This window comes from Heloderma suspectum, chromosome 2 (assembly GCF_057233095.1).
Source record: "Heloderma suspectum isolate Gila_16-S chromosome 2, 16-S_ref, whole genome shotgun sequence".
In the NCBI taxonomy this organism is placed as follows: Eukaryota; Metazoa; Chordata; class Lepidosauria; order Squamata; family Helodermatidae; genus Heloderma; species Heloderma suspectum.
In genome coordinates, this window is record NC_139459.1 from 384,745,662 (window position 1) to 384,760,544 (window position 14,883).

Here is a 14,883-nt window from a genome sequence, read left to right on the forward strand (position 1 = left end):
GTCACGTAGCCTATCAGGGGTGACTTAAAAAAAAAAAAAGTGCGTACGGATAATGGCGGCCCCCATAGGGAGCTGCCATTCGCGTTCCTTATTTGGTCGCTGTAGTCTACGTAAAGATTTACGTAGACTACAGCGACCAAATACGGAACGCGAATGGCGGCTCCCTATGGGGGCCGCCATTAGCGTACGCGCTTTATTATTTTTTTTTAAAGTCACCCGTGATAGGCTACGTGATGATTAACGTAGCCTATCACGGCTGACTTTGCAGATCTAGCCGTGATAGGCTACGTTAATCGTCACATAGCCTATCACGGGGGTGTTTTGTTTTTTTAAAAACTTTCGAGTTCGCGGCCGGGCGGGGCGGGAAGCCTCTTCCCCGGCCTGAATTTTGGCCGGGGTGAGGCGGGAAGCCTCCCCCCCGGCCTGAACTTCGCAGGGGGAGCAGCGAAGCGCCTCCCCCCCACCGCGAACAAGCTTCGACGACAGGTAAGTGACTTTCGTCCACCCCTAGTTATGCGGCTGAATCAGTCTTGGTTTCATGAAGGATGACAGTTCAAAGACACAGGGGGAAATCCACGCTGCTGATTCTACTCAATCTCACATCTCCTTTGATATGTCTGTTTCCTGTTTCCTACCTGAGCAGTGCAGAGGAAGCTGCTCCAGCTGGTCTCTGGACTATAGAAGCAAGCAAGCTTCCAGAGAGTGAGTGACCAGAGCTAGCAAACTGGGAGAGCAGACAGGAGTTGGCCAGGGGAGTTGCAGGGGAATAGGTGATGGAGGCAAAGCAGTGAGTGGGCTGGAGTAAGCCCAGGGGGCTGTCCTTTCCCTTCTGAGTCTCTGTGTGCTCCCCATCTGCTCCTGAGATATCCAAGTGAATTAAGGGGGTGTGGCCTGAGTGATCCCTGCAGCTGTGTGGGCAGGAAGTTTCAGTCTGTTTCCCGCCTCCCAGCTGAGCAGAGCAGAGGAAGCTGTTCCAGCTGGTCTAGGGCCTATACAAGGAAGCTAGCTCCCAAAGAGTGAGATATCAGAGGGACTGTTTATGTAGGCTTTTACGGTGAAAAAAAAGGGAGCACAAATATCGTAGTGGGCGCTATTTGCATTCCTTTTTCCCCCCCGCTGTAATAGCTTACGTAAATATTTATGTAGGCTAAAACGGCGAAAAATAGGGAATGCAAATGGTGGCCACCGTAGATGCTGCCATTTGCCTACGCTGTTTTTTGTTTTGGCTTGCCATGATAGGCTATGTAAATACTTATGTAGCCTATCACAGCAAAGAGCAGGACGCAAATGGCGGCTGCAGCAGCCAGTCGAAAGACCAGCTGCTGCTGCCGGAGCCACTGCCGCTGCCGCCACCCCAGGTAAGTTTCGTTCCGGGGCTATTCCACGAGGTGGCGGGGGGTGGGAGGCCGTTCCGCCATGGGTTTCAGGGTACCAAATGCCAGTGCATTTAGCCTCACTGAAATCCATGGCGGAATTCTCCGCCATCCCTACCATGGATTCCCCAGGTAAGCTGTCTCCCAGGAGGATGGACTAGAGATGTGTCTGAAGGGTTCCCTATGCTCATAAAGCCCGATGGCAGGTATCCCTTTCTTCTCATCTGTGTGGGAACAAATGATACTGACAAGCAAAGCTACAAAGAAATCATGTCAGACTTCGAAGCTTTGGGAAGGAAACCCAGGTAGTTTTCTCATCCATCCTTCCCGTAGTTAGAAGAAGGATAGAAAGGGAAAGAAAATGACTCCAGTCATAGCCTGAATGACTGGCTATGAAGGTGGTGCCGGCATGAGAGATTTGGATTCTGGGACCACGGGCTACACTTCCTTGAAGATGGACTGTGGGCAAGGGTCCATCAGGTGGATCCACAGTTAGCTGCAGAATTGGACTCAAGGAGTGCTTATCAGTGGGAACTTCTCAAAATGGGGAGAGGTAATGAGAGAGGTACCACAGGGCTCAGTACTGGGCCTAGTGCTCTTCCACATTTTTATTAATGAGTTGGATGTGGAGGTGCAGGGAATGCTGATCAAATTTGCAGATGACACCAAATTGGGCAGGATAGCTAATACCATGGAAGACAGAAACATAATTCAAAGTGAACTTAATAGGCTGGAATGCTGGACAAATATTTGGCTCCAAAGGACTGCAAGCGAGAAGGATCTTGGAATTATGGTTGATCACAAGCTGAATATGAGACAACAATATGATGTGGCTGCAAAAAAGGCAAATGCTAGTTTGGGCTACATGAAAAGTAGTATAGCTTCCAAATCTTGGGAAGTACAATTTCCCCTCTACTCAGCACTGGTTAGGCCTCATTCGGAGTACTGTGTCCACTTCTGGGCACCACAATTTAAGAAAGATGCAGACAAGCCGGAGAGGGTTCAGAGGAGGGCAACAAAGATGATCAGAGGACTGGAAACAAAGCCCTATGAAGAGAGACTAAAAGAACTGGGCATGTTTAGCCTTGAGAAGAGAAGACTGAGGGGAGATATGACAGCGCTCTTCAAGTACTTGAAAGGTTGTCACAGAGAGGAAAGCCAGGATCTCTTCTCGATCATCCCAGAATGCAGGACACGGAATCATGGGCTCAAGTTACAGGAAGCCAGATTCCAGCTGAACATCAGGAAAAACTTCCAGACAGTTAGAGCAATGTGACAATAGAACCAATGACCTAGGGAGGTGGTGGGTTCTCCCACACTGGAGGCATTCAAGACAAGGCTGGACAGCCACCTGTCAGGGATTCTTTGATTTGGATTCCTGCACTGAGCAGGGGGTTGGACTCAATGGTCTTATAGGCCCCTTCCAACCCCGCTATTTTATGATTCTATGATTCTACCATCAAACCTCGTATCCTTCTGGGCCTTCTACACTGGTGTTGGAGGCACTGAACTCCAGTTCCCCTGCTACCTGCAAGGGTGGTTTAAGAAATTAAGATTTGGTGATCATTCTTTGATCTCTTGAGCTGTAGCATCTCAGAGGGTATATGACCTTTTCCACCAATGTTGTGTTCATTTTGCTAACCATCCTCTCTCCATTGTTATCTGACTATCTTCTTGATGTGTTTTGTGAGCATCCCATCTTCTGTGGCATGAAAGGGCTCCTGGCAATCGCACCTAGTGGCTGCTCAAGGGACCAAAATAGGCACTTGGCCATAGATAAAGCCCATGGCAGTTAGAGCATTGCCCACAGTGGAAGTTACTCGACCCAGCAGACTCTATGATCACAGTCTGGAAGTCCTCTGGAGGCTGTTGAAACCGCTGGGGAGACCTCCAGATGACACAAGAAGTCACCTCGGACCATTAACATTTTTGCAGAGGGGTGGTTAGTCAGGGTGGCTTACTAACAGTGGGGAATGTGGTTCCCCCCCCCCCCAACATGACACATTAAGAAACCAAGGTTAGCAGAAATTCCTTAACCATTATGGCTTAGCATGATGTCTGAACATGCCTGGTATCTTCATTATGAGTAGGAATGGGCAGCGTTTGTTTAAAAATCTCTGCAGATGGTCAGGCATCTTTAGTTCTGCCATCTGTTCATTGATGAGATGCACGTTTTTGTTTGAGAATTTTGGTCAAGGCGCACTTTGTACTAATGTGCACTTGCACCTTCCCCACCCCCCATGTAAAAAAAAAATAAAAAATGTTCAGCTAGTTTGCCTGATCTGTGCAACTTAGGAAAAGCCATCTCTTAAATATGATCACTTTTAAATTGATTGTGGATTATTCTGGTATCCCTAGTTGTGAAAGAATGGCATTCTGAGCCCTGATGAGTTGTGCAATGACCATGGAAAATTACAGCTCAAAGTGATGAGGCCTATGATATTGACTGTATTTTCATGATTTCTAAATTTGAGCTGTTTTCTCTGTCATTCTAGCTTCACACTTCCTTACGAGAAATCCAGTTTTCTAATGCTTCCATGGGCGGACTGTATCTGGATAAGACTGGGGAACTGGTGGCTGACTTTGATATCGTGAATTGGGTGATGTTTCCCAATGAGTCTCGTGCTCGAGTGAATATTGGGAGTGTGGAGAGACAGGCATCTGCAGACATGAAACTCACCATTAAGCGGGAAGCCATTGCATGGCCCGGCCATTTTAATGAGGTAGGGGAAAGGATTTGTGTCCTATTATTGGCTTGGCATCTCTTAAGCTCTAATAATACCTGCCCTGTGTTGTGTCCCACTCCCACCCCCATCCCCAGCTTCTAAATATGTGTTAGGCTACATGTCTATCCAGTCAGTTATTCATTACTCCCAATTCATACTGAATTCAAAGGTCAACGTAGGTAGCTGCCTCCAAAAATATGGGCTCATCTAACCCAGTATTCTTGATGACTTTTAACAGCTCTCCAGGGTTTCAGGAAGTACATATTCCAGCCCTACCAGGAGATGCCAGGGATTGAATTAGGGGTGTACGAAACCCCACTTACCTGGCTCCACTGGGGTCCGCATGTGGGGGGAGGTGATCTGTTCCTCCCCCCAGAATCTTTGACAGTGGGGAGGCGATCTGTTCCTTCCCCCCGGGAATCCTGCCTGGCTGGCTCCACTCCACGGCCAGCCGGGCCAACCCGCGGCAGGGCCTCCAGCTGCTGCTGGGCTGCTGTGGACGCAAATGTAGGGATGGCGGAGAATTTCTCCACGAATCTCCGGGAGACCGAATGCCAATGCATTCGGGCCCCCGAAATTGGTGGAGAAATTCTCCACCGCCCCCCCCCCCAGGATGGGACTTACCTCGTGCGAATGTCCCTCTCGGCGGCGGGTCCCAGCGGCGTTGCGGCAGCATTGCGGCTGCGGCCGGTCTTCTGACCGGCTGCCGCCGCCACCATTGCAAAATAAAAAAGGAAAGTAAAACACACACACACACACACCCATGATAGGCTACATAACGATTTACGTAGCCTATCACGGCTAGATTTCCAAAGTCAGCCATGATAGGCTACGTAAATCATCACGTAGCCCATCACGGGTGACTTTGAAAAAAAAAAAGCACGTATGCAAATGGCGGCGCCCATGGGGCGCCGCCATTTGCATTCCTTAGTTTGGTTCGTTTGGCCTGAACTTCAGGGGGAGAACCGAAGCGCCTCCCCCCCACTGCGAAGCAAGCTGCGGGACCAGGTAAGTCCCTTTCGTCCATCCCTACACAAATGGCGTTCTGCATAGGGGATGCCATTTGCGTCCCTATGCCAGCTCGTGGTAGGCTATGTATATATTTACGTAACCTATCACGGCTAAAGCAGGGACGCAAAAGGCATAGGGGACGTCATTTGCGTCCCTGCTTTAGCCATGATAGGCCACTGTCGCTGCCACCACCACTTCATCCGGAGCCGCTGCCACTGTTGGAGCCACAGCCAGGTAGGCTCCGTTTCGCGGGACTTTCACAGGGTGCTGGGGCAGGTTGCTCCATTCCGCCACAGTTTCCGGGGGCCAAATTCACTGGAAATTGGCCTCCCTGGGATCCATGGTGGAATTCTCTAACATCCCTAGATTGAACCTGGGACCTTGTGCATGTAAATCAGGCGCTCTACTGCTGAATTACAGCCCCACTGTGGGTAGAACTGGATTGCGTTAAAAGAGGTGGTATGGATTCTAAATGCAGAGACAAGGGGGAGACCATAAGAAGTAACATGATTCCCAGTTGGGACAGTACAGTTATAGAGCCAGAGTCAAGGTGAGATTATGTGAAGAGATGCCCATCCTCCCTTGGGATGGTGGAGAATTTCTCCACGAATCTCCAGGAGGCTGAATGCCAACGCATTCAGCCACCCGAAATTTTTGGAGAAATGGTCTGCCCCCCCCCCGCCACCCCCGGGATGGGACTTACCTTGTGCGAATGTCCCTGGCGGCAGCGGTGGCGGAATCAGAACTGAATCATCCTAAAGAGCAAAGGGTTGGAGTACAATAATGCTTCCCCCTTTCACACACATCTTATGCAATTGTAGGAAGGATGGGTGATAACCCCTCTTGCTGATAAGACTCCTCCAGGACAATGTAGCTTTCTGTTAGAGCAAAATATCTCCCAGATCTGAACTTGGACAAACAAGGGTGTATCCATCACAGAGGACAAAGCTTTTGCTGTAATTCCATCCCAGCTCAATGCATTGATGTCCCAGGACGCTCACCTCCACCAGTCATCAGGAGACAGCTTCCTTGGTCCTCATCAGTCTCTACCATTTGGACATACAGCTCTTGTTCTTCCTGCCTCTCTCATGCCTCTCTCCCCTATCCCATTTCTGTAGCAGATAATCTGGCTTGGATTTATTGCTTGTTGCTGGCCTCCTGCCCCCACCCATTTGCAAAACACCATCATCCTATTCGGATGGAGCAAATTGGGAGTAATAGCACAGGAAGATTGAAGTTCCTCTCAACTTGAATAGTACAGAGGTCAGAAAGGAGGCTTGGGGGTGCCAGGTGGGGCTTCCTCTGAAGGCAGTGGAGACAGTTCTGGTGACCCCTCAGATGATAACTGGGGCAGGGCAGAGAGACAGCACCACAGCTGTTTTAAAAGTGCTTCTTTGGCTCACATTCCGCTTCAGGATGCAGATTAAGGTGCTGATCCATTTGAAGCCCTCTAGTGTCAGGGTAGCAACAATTAGGGCTGTGCACAACCCACCCAACCTAATACAGAGGTCGATTTAGGACTCAAATGGGCCCAAACTTGCCTTAAACTCCCCTGAAGCTGGGTTGACCCACTTTTCCACATCCAAAGCAACATCTAGAGACTTGAAGCAGAGGGGGGAAAACCCCCACCAAGGGTGATCCCCCCACTGCAATCGCCACCCCCACAGAACCCCCACTCCTTACCTGGATCTGTCTGGAGCGCCCGCACCCATTGGCCTCTGCAAGAGAGTCACTTTAATTTATTTTAAAAAATGATATTTCCTCTTCCTGAAAGAAGAAGAGTCACAATTTTGAAAGGAAATGGCAACTCCCTCCAAGAGAGTGATGGCTGCATGTGATCCCTGGAGACCAGGTACAGAGTGAGGGGCTCACACAGTTGGGTGGGGTTGCTGTCCAGATAGGGCTGAAGCCCCCCCCCAAAAAAAGCTCTTCAGAGTGATCCAACCCATATTGGAGTGCTTTGGCCTGATCCGGAACTGCACCGCTTTGGACCGAAGCACCCAGGCATGCTGGGGATTCAGGGTTCAGACTGGTTAACAGCCCTAGTCAAAATGGCATCTTCCACATGACTCTTGGATATGTTGTCTTAGAGCATCTGATGAGGCCTCCTCCAAGTGGCATGGCCAGCTGTGATATGATTTGGCTGGTGACAATTGGCAGGACGGCCTTTTGTGGTGTGGCAACATCCCTGGAGGTCGTGGTCTGCCATGAGTCTCAAGCAGAAAGTCCATTCTGTTTGAAGAGGCCTTTTTATTATTTGAATGGGATTTTCATGTTGTGATCCTTTTGGATTTAAGTGTTGGTTTTTACATAGTGCTTTTATTCATTTAATTCAATGTATTCTGTGGTTTGGTACAGCGCAGACGGGTGGCTCTGATGTTGGCGGGGCTGCACATCCATTCTGTGTTTTTGTCAGAATCATAGAATCATAGAATCATAGAAACATAGAATCATAGAATAGTAGGGTTGGAAGGGGCCTACAAGGCCATCGAGTCCAACCCCCTGCTCAATGCACGAATCCATGTCAGAGCATCCCTGACAAATGGCTGTCCAGCCTCGTCTTGAAGGCCTCCAGTGTGGGAGAGCCCACCACCTCCCCAGGTAATTGGTTCCATTGTTGTATTGATCTTACAGTCAGGAAGTTTTTCCTGATGTTCAGCCGGAATCTGGCTTCCTGTCACTTGAGCCCATGATTCCATGTCCTGCATTCTGGGATGATCAGGACGAGATCCTGGCCTTCTTCTCTGTGACAACCTTTCAAGTACTTGAAGAGTGCTATCGTATCTCCCCTCAGTCTTCTCTTCTCAAGGCTAAACATGCCCAATTCTTGCAGTCTCTCTTCATAGGGCTTTGTTTCCAGTCCCCTGATCATCTTTGTTGCCCTCCTCTGAACCCTCTCCAGTTTGTCTGTATCCTTCTTAAAGTGTGGTGCCCAGAACTGGTCACAGTACTCCAGATGAGGCCTAACCAGTGCTGAGTAGAGGGGAACTAGTACTTCCCGGGATTTGGAAGCGATGCTTCTATGAATGCCGCCCCAAATAGCATTTCCCTTTTTTGCAGCCACATCACATTTTGGCTCATATTCTGCTTGTGATCGACAACAATTCCAAAATCCTTCTCGCTTGTAGTGTGGTTGAGCCACATATCCCCCATCTTGTAACTGTGCATTTGGTTTCTTTTTCCTAGGTGCAGAACTTGGCATTTTCTAGGTGCAGAACTTGGCATCCCTAAAAATGCTATTCTGTTGTTTTCTGCCCAGTGCTCCAGCCTATCCAGATCACTTTGAATTTTGTTTCTGTCTGCCAAAGTATTAGCTATCCCAACAAATTTTGTGTCATCTGCAAATGTGATCAGCATTCCCTGCACCTCCTCCTCCTAGTCATTCATAAAAATGTTGAAGAGCACTGGGCCCAAGACTGAGCCCTGTGGAACCCACTCGTTACCTCTCCCCAGTTTGAGAAGGTCCCATTGATAAGCACTCTTTGAGTTCCATCCAGAACTATAAAAGAGTTACCCAAGGAGCGGAACTTATTTGGGGGATATAAATCCATCATGTACCCCACTCACTCTCTCTAAATGCACCAGTTACCCACTGCATCTTAAAATGCCTTTCCGTCTCCAACTGTGCCATGAGGCTTCCGATCCTTCCTTTGCCTTCTGCCCTGCCACTGAAGTTCAAAATAGGGAAGAGGAGAGGGCCTTTTCAATGGTGGTGCCTATATTCCCACAAAAAGCTCATCTTCATCCCCCTGTCATTCACCGTTATTGCATGCACATGTTTTGAAGCTTGTTCGTTTATTGCTGTTGCTTGAAATTTCGGTTATTCTAGGATTGTCTTTTAGTTTATTTCATTTCCATAAATTGTCCCATCCAGTTTTTATTAGGGATGTACAAAAGTCACTTACCTTTTCGCGGATTCTGTTCATGGGGAGGGGAGGCGTTCCATCCCTCTCCCCAGAATCCTCAACAGGGGGGAGGTGATCTGGTCCTACCCCCCGGAATCCTCGACGGCCAGCTGTGCTCTGCGGCAGCTCTGCAGAGCAGCTGGCCAGGCCCCGGCCAAGGCCATCCACAGCCGGATTTCCAGCCGCAGAGGGCTCTGTGTAAAAAAATAAAATGCGTACGTAAACGGTGGCGGCTACGGCCGCTGCCATTTGCGTTTCTTACTTTTTGCCATCTTAAGAAAAGAAAGGGGAATGCAAATAGCATAGTGGGTACAAGTTGGGTTTCGAAGAGGCAGAGGAACTAGAGATCAAATCGCCAACTTTCACTGGATCATGGAGAAAGCAAGGGAATTCCAGAAAAACATCTATTTCTGCTTCATTGTCTATGCTAAAGACTTTGATTGTGTGGATCACAACAAACTGTGGCAAATTCTTAAAGAGATGGGAGTACCAGACCACCTTACCTGTCTATTGCGAAATCTGTATGAGGGTCAAGAAGCAACAGTAAGAATTCGACATGGAACAACCAATTGGTTCAAAATTGGGAAAGGAGTATGAGAAGGCTGTATATTGTCGCCCTGCTTATTTAATTTATATGCAGAGTACATCATGAGAAACACCGGGTTGGATGAATCACAGGTCGGAATTAAGATTGCCGGGAGAATTATCAACAACCTCAGATATGCAGACGATACCACCCTAATGGGAGAAAGTGAAGAGGGTCTAAAGAGCCTCTTGTTGAGGGTGAAAGTGGAGAATGCAAAAGCTGGTTTGAAACTCAACATTACAAAAATGAAGATCATGGCATCTGGCCCCATCACTTCCTGGCATATAGAAGGGGAAGGAATGGAAGCATTGACAGATTTTACTTTCTTGGGCTCCAAGATCACCGCAGATGGTGACTGTAGCCATGAAATTAAAAGATGCTTGCTCCTTGGGAGGAAAGTTATGGCACACCTAGACAGCATAGTAAGAAGCAGGGACATCACCTTGCCGACAAAGGTCCATATAATCAAAGCTATGGTTTTCCCAGTAGTAATGTATGGCTGTGAGAGCTGAACTATAAGGGAGGCTGAGCACCAAAGAATTGATGCTTTCAAACTGTGATGCTGGAGAAGACTCTTACGAGTCCCCTGGACTGCAAGGAGGTCAGATCAGTCAATCCTAAAGGAAATCAACCCTGACTGCTCATTGGAAGGACAGATACTGAAGCTGAAGCTCCAATATTTTGGCCACCTAATGCGAAGAGAAAACTCCCTGGAAAAGACCCTGATGCTGGGAAAGATGATTGAAGGCAAAAGGAGAAGGGGGTGGCAGAGGATGAGATGGCTATATAGCATCACCAATGCAATGAATATGAACTTGAGCACACTCGGGGAGAGAGCAGAGGACAGGAAGGCCTGGCATGCTGTGGTCCATGGGGTCATGAAGAGTCAAACACGACTTAACGACTGAACAACAACAACAGCAGCAACATGTATAGTATAGGTGGTATACAAATTTTGAAACAAACAGACCAAAACCTTCTGTGCCATGTTGTGATGCATAAAAAGTGCTTCCTTGAAACAAGGACCTGGGTTCACATCTGTATTTCACTTAGGGTCACAAGTGCTAGAAACCTGTTGGGTCCTGTCTAAACTGGAGGACTCATTGCCATAGGCACAAATATTCATAACACTGTTTTCCTTGATGCTCCTTCTCTTTGTTGCTAGACCGTGCCTCATTCCAGGTGCGCTGAGAGCTGTCGCCCTGGATACGCCAAGGAGGTCCTGGAAGAAGAGCCACCATGCTGCTATGCTTGTGCTCCATGCGCGGAAGGAACTGTCTCCATTCAGGAAGGTAGGCAAGGTCAGAAGAATGGGAATTCCCTTGGGTAATAGGGCATCTCTTTGAATAGGCCGAATTGTCCCCACAGCCCTATTTTAATTCAGGCTTCTTTTCTTTTAAACCCCTTGAGGAAAACATTCCAGGAGTAGGTAAGAAAAGAAGGCTTGTTGAATGACTGCTGCTCCTAGTGTAAAACATCATGGGAATCCCTTATGGTCATGGGCCATTCATTACTGCTCAGCCTAAAAGACCTCATGATGCCATTCCCGGACATAGCACGATTTCAATGAAGGCTTGTTCCATTCAACAGATTGCTAATTTCATTCGTTATTAGTTGCTCTTCTTCTACAATGCTTTATTCTTCTGGTCCATACGTACATCATTGTGATCATTGTTCTGATGTGCAGGCTCAAAAGCATTTTAAGTAACACATTAAGTAGTCATACATCTTAGGAACAGATGCTGAAGACTTTTTTGAACTATGACCCCTTCTTGGCTTCTGCTTTTCTTTTCTTTTTTTTTTTAATCTCCACCATAAATCCCATGGATTGAGGCAAAAGAAAAGATGATGGGAGTGAATCTCTGGAGTGCAAATCAGGGGGATGCTTAGTACACAGTGTTCCTGGTATAAATCAAGCCCCCCCCCCAATAAACTCTGTTTTTTCCATGATTGGGGCAGGGCAGTATGTACAGATATGGTGGGCCTTTCTCCTTTGTATGCAGAGAATTATCTGCACCATGCTGCGTTCCTGTGGCATGCAAACAGTGTGTCCCAGGTAGAAAAAAGGATGTGAAAATGGTGCAACCCCACTTTCTGGTGATCGGAGTACTCCCCTACCCAGCGTTGATTCAGTCTTCTGTTTTTTTTAAACCTCTTTAGTAAAACTAGGGATGGTGGAGAATTTCTCCACGAATCTCCCCCGAAATTGGTGGTGAAATTCTCCGCCCCCCGCCCCCCCTAGGATGGGACTTACCTCCTTCGAATGTCCCTCTCGGCGGCGGCTCCCGGCGGTGTTTCGGCAGCGTTTCGGCAGGGTTGGCGGCGGTGGCCGGTCTTCTGACCGGCTGCCGCCGCCGCCATTACAAAGTAATTTTTTTAAAAAACCACACACACGTGATAGGCTACGTAATGATTTATGTAGCCTATCACGGCTAGATTTCCAAAGTCAGCCGTGATAGGCTACGTAAATCGTTACATAGCCTATCACGGGTGACTTTGGAAAAAAAAAAAAGCGCGTACGCAAATTTGGGCGTACCTTCCTTATTTCCTTATTTGGGCCCGGGTAGTCTACGTAAAGATTTGCATTGCCCTTATTTTCACCATAGTCTACGTACATCATTACGTAGACTACCCCTGCCCAAACAAGGAATGCAAATGGTGGCGCCCATGGGCGCCGCCATTAGCCTACGCACTTTTTCCCCCCCCCAAAGTCAACCGTGATAGGCTACGTAACAATTTACGTAGCCTATCACGGCTGACTTTGGAAATCTAGCCGTGATAGGCTACATAAATCATTACGTAGCCTATCACGTGTGTGTGTGTGTTTTTTTAATTTACTTCTTTATTTCACGGCCGGGGAGATGGGGCGCTCCCCCCCAGCCTGAATTTCGGCCGGGCAGGGCAGGGTGCCTCCCCCCCCGGCCTGAACTTCGAGGATAGAACTGAAGTGCCTCCCCCCCCACCGCAAAGCAAGCTGCGGGACCAGGTAAGGGACTTTCGTCCATCCTTAAGTAAAACGTGATTAAAAAGAAGAAAGCTTTTTGGAAGTTTCCTACTCCAGATTTCAAATTGAACCAGGAGTCCCTTGAGCACCATCTTGTGGTGGAAATGTAGGATTTACCTGAAAAAAAGAAAAGAAGACATAACAAGCCACTTGGCTACCACGTAGCTTAACAGGCCTAAGAGGATTACTATGAAGATAAAAACAGGATAACCTCACGGACACTCCCTTACCCTGACCAATGTCGGGGTAAATACCACAGCTTTTCCATATTTAAACCAGGTAGGACGCTGTGTTTATTCCAAGTCAGCCCATCAGTCCATCAGCCCACTCTTCTCTGTTCTTCGCTGACTGACAACCACTCTCTAATGCCCCACAGAGACAGCTTTCCTGGCCCTGCTACTACCAAGGTCCTCGCTTGGTGATGAGGCCATAGACTGAAACATCTGGTCACAAAACAGGTCCTCTGTGAGGGAATGTTTCTCTCTCTCCCTGCCCAACTGCATTTTTTCTTGGAGGTACAGTTGATGTAAATCCTGCTGAATTCACTCTCCATCTTCTCAGATGCCAAACATTGCATCAAGTGTCCGGAAGATCAGCATCCAAACAAGGACCGAGATCAATGTGTCCCCAAGGAGATAACCTTCCTCACCTATGAAGAACCTTTGGGGATTGTCCTGACTTCCTTTGCTCTATTCTTGTCCTTATCCACGGGCTTTATATTCGGAATCTTCATGAAATACCAAGAAACTCCAATAATCAAGGCCAACAACCGGGACCTCTCCTACATTCTCCTCATCTTCATCATGCTTTCCTTCTTGTCCTCCTTCCTGTTCATGGGGCGGCCCAGGAAAGTGACTTGCCTTCTCCGACAAATGGCCTTCAGCATCATCTTCTCAGTTGCCGTTTCTTCAGTGCTGGCTAAAACCATCATGGTGGTGTTGGCTTTCCTGGCCACAAAACCAGGGAACAGGGTGAAGAGATGGCTGGGGAAGAGTCTGGCAAACTCCATTGTCAGTTCTTGTTCTAGTATCCAAGTTGTCATCTGCGCCATCTGGCTGGGGAGCTCTGCCCCATTCCCTGACTCTGACATGCACTCCCAGCCTGGACAGATCATCCTGCAATGCAATGAAGGATCTGTTGTCTTCTTTTATACTGCCCTTGGCTACATGGGCGTCTTGGCTGCCATCTGCTTCACGGTGGCTTTCCTAGCCAGGAAGCTGCCTGGGGCCTTCAATGAAGCCAAACTGATCACCTTCAGCATGCTGGTCTTCTGCAGTGTTTGGGTTTCCTTTGTGCCCTCCTACCTGAGCACCAAGGGGAAATACATGGTAGCTGTGCAGGTCTTTTCGATCTTGGCCTCCAGTGCTGGGTTGTTTGGCTGCATCTTTCTTCCCAAGTGCTACATTATTTTACTGAGGCCTGATCTGAATACGAAGGAGCATATCATGTTCAAAACAAACTAGGGTATCTGATCCAGAGAAGTAGAGTTGTGGAAGAATATTTGGCGTAAGTCTGGAGGATATACTAGTTTGGTGAGATCGTAGTGAACAGAGCCTTTTGATGTGCTTATAGCTTCAGCTGCACTGTTTCAGTGTTTCTGTTTCAGGAGACAGGCAAGGCTGAGCCTTGGGGCTATCACTCTGCCAGTGACCGCCATCCGCTTCTGAGGTAGAGGTGTGTCTGGAAATATTAGCTGCAGTGTACCAGCATTTTGCAGCTTGAGTGTACATGGAAAGCCCTGAATGCAAGATGTTAAATGGATTCTTGTTTGTTTGTTAATTGCATGAGTGTATTGTAATTGCTTTGCTTGCTATGACGGTTTCATTCACTTTTTAACATTAAGAATTATTCGCAAAGAATGCAGGATTTTCATTCGGGACTTCCATTTCTTTGCTTGTCATTGTCATCTATTATCATCACAGATCTACTGCACAAAAATGATGTTTTTGATTGGAGGGAATTGTATTTCTCGAAGGGGACAGTCTCCCTAATGGTTAGATATTTGATATGGGATAGACTTATGCTCAGTTTTTGGTCCTGGGTCATTTAAACTTTAGATACTGAAATTCTCAGCCTGAGATTTGGGGTAGCTGCCAGTGAAGGCTTGCAGCTCTGATTTCAGTGGAGCTGTGCACCCATTCCGGTTTTCAGACAGAACCAGCCAGAACTCGAAAGGAGGAATCCAATGTGCTGAACCAGCATGGGTGACCAGCCGCTCCAAAACTGGAGCCACCAGCCTCCCCTGGAGCTGTTGCCTGTGTCAACACATAATTTTGGT

General features: G+C 48.0%; 1 protein-coding gene across 1 annotated transcript in view; it reads left to right on the forward strand.

Moving 5' to 3' along the window:
* Window positions 1-14,068, forward strand: part of LOC146356400 (vomeronasal type-2 receptor 26-like) — a 39,845-nt gene extending 25,777 nt beyond the window's left edge. Inside the window, exon 3 of the mRNA XM_084830090.1 lies at window positions 13,167-14,068. Coding sequence (XP_084686216.1) covers window positions 13,167-14,068 — 902 coding nt within the window. The remainder of the gene's footprint in view (window positions 1-13,166) is intronic.
* Window positions 14,069-14,883: the final 815 nt, after the last annotated feature.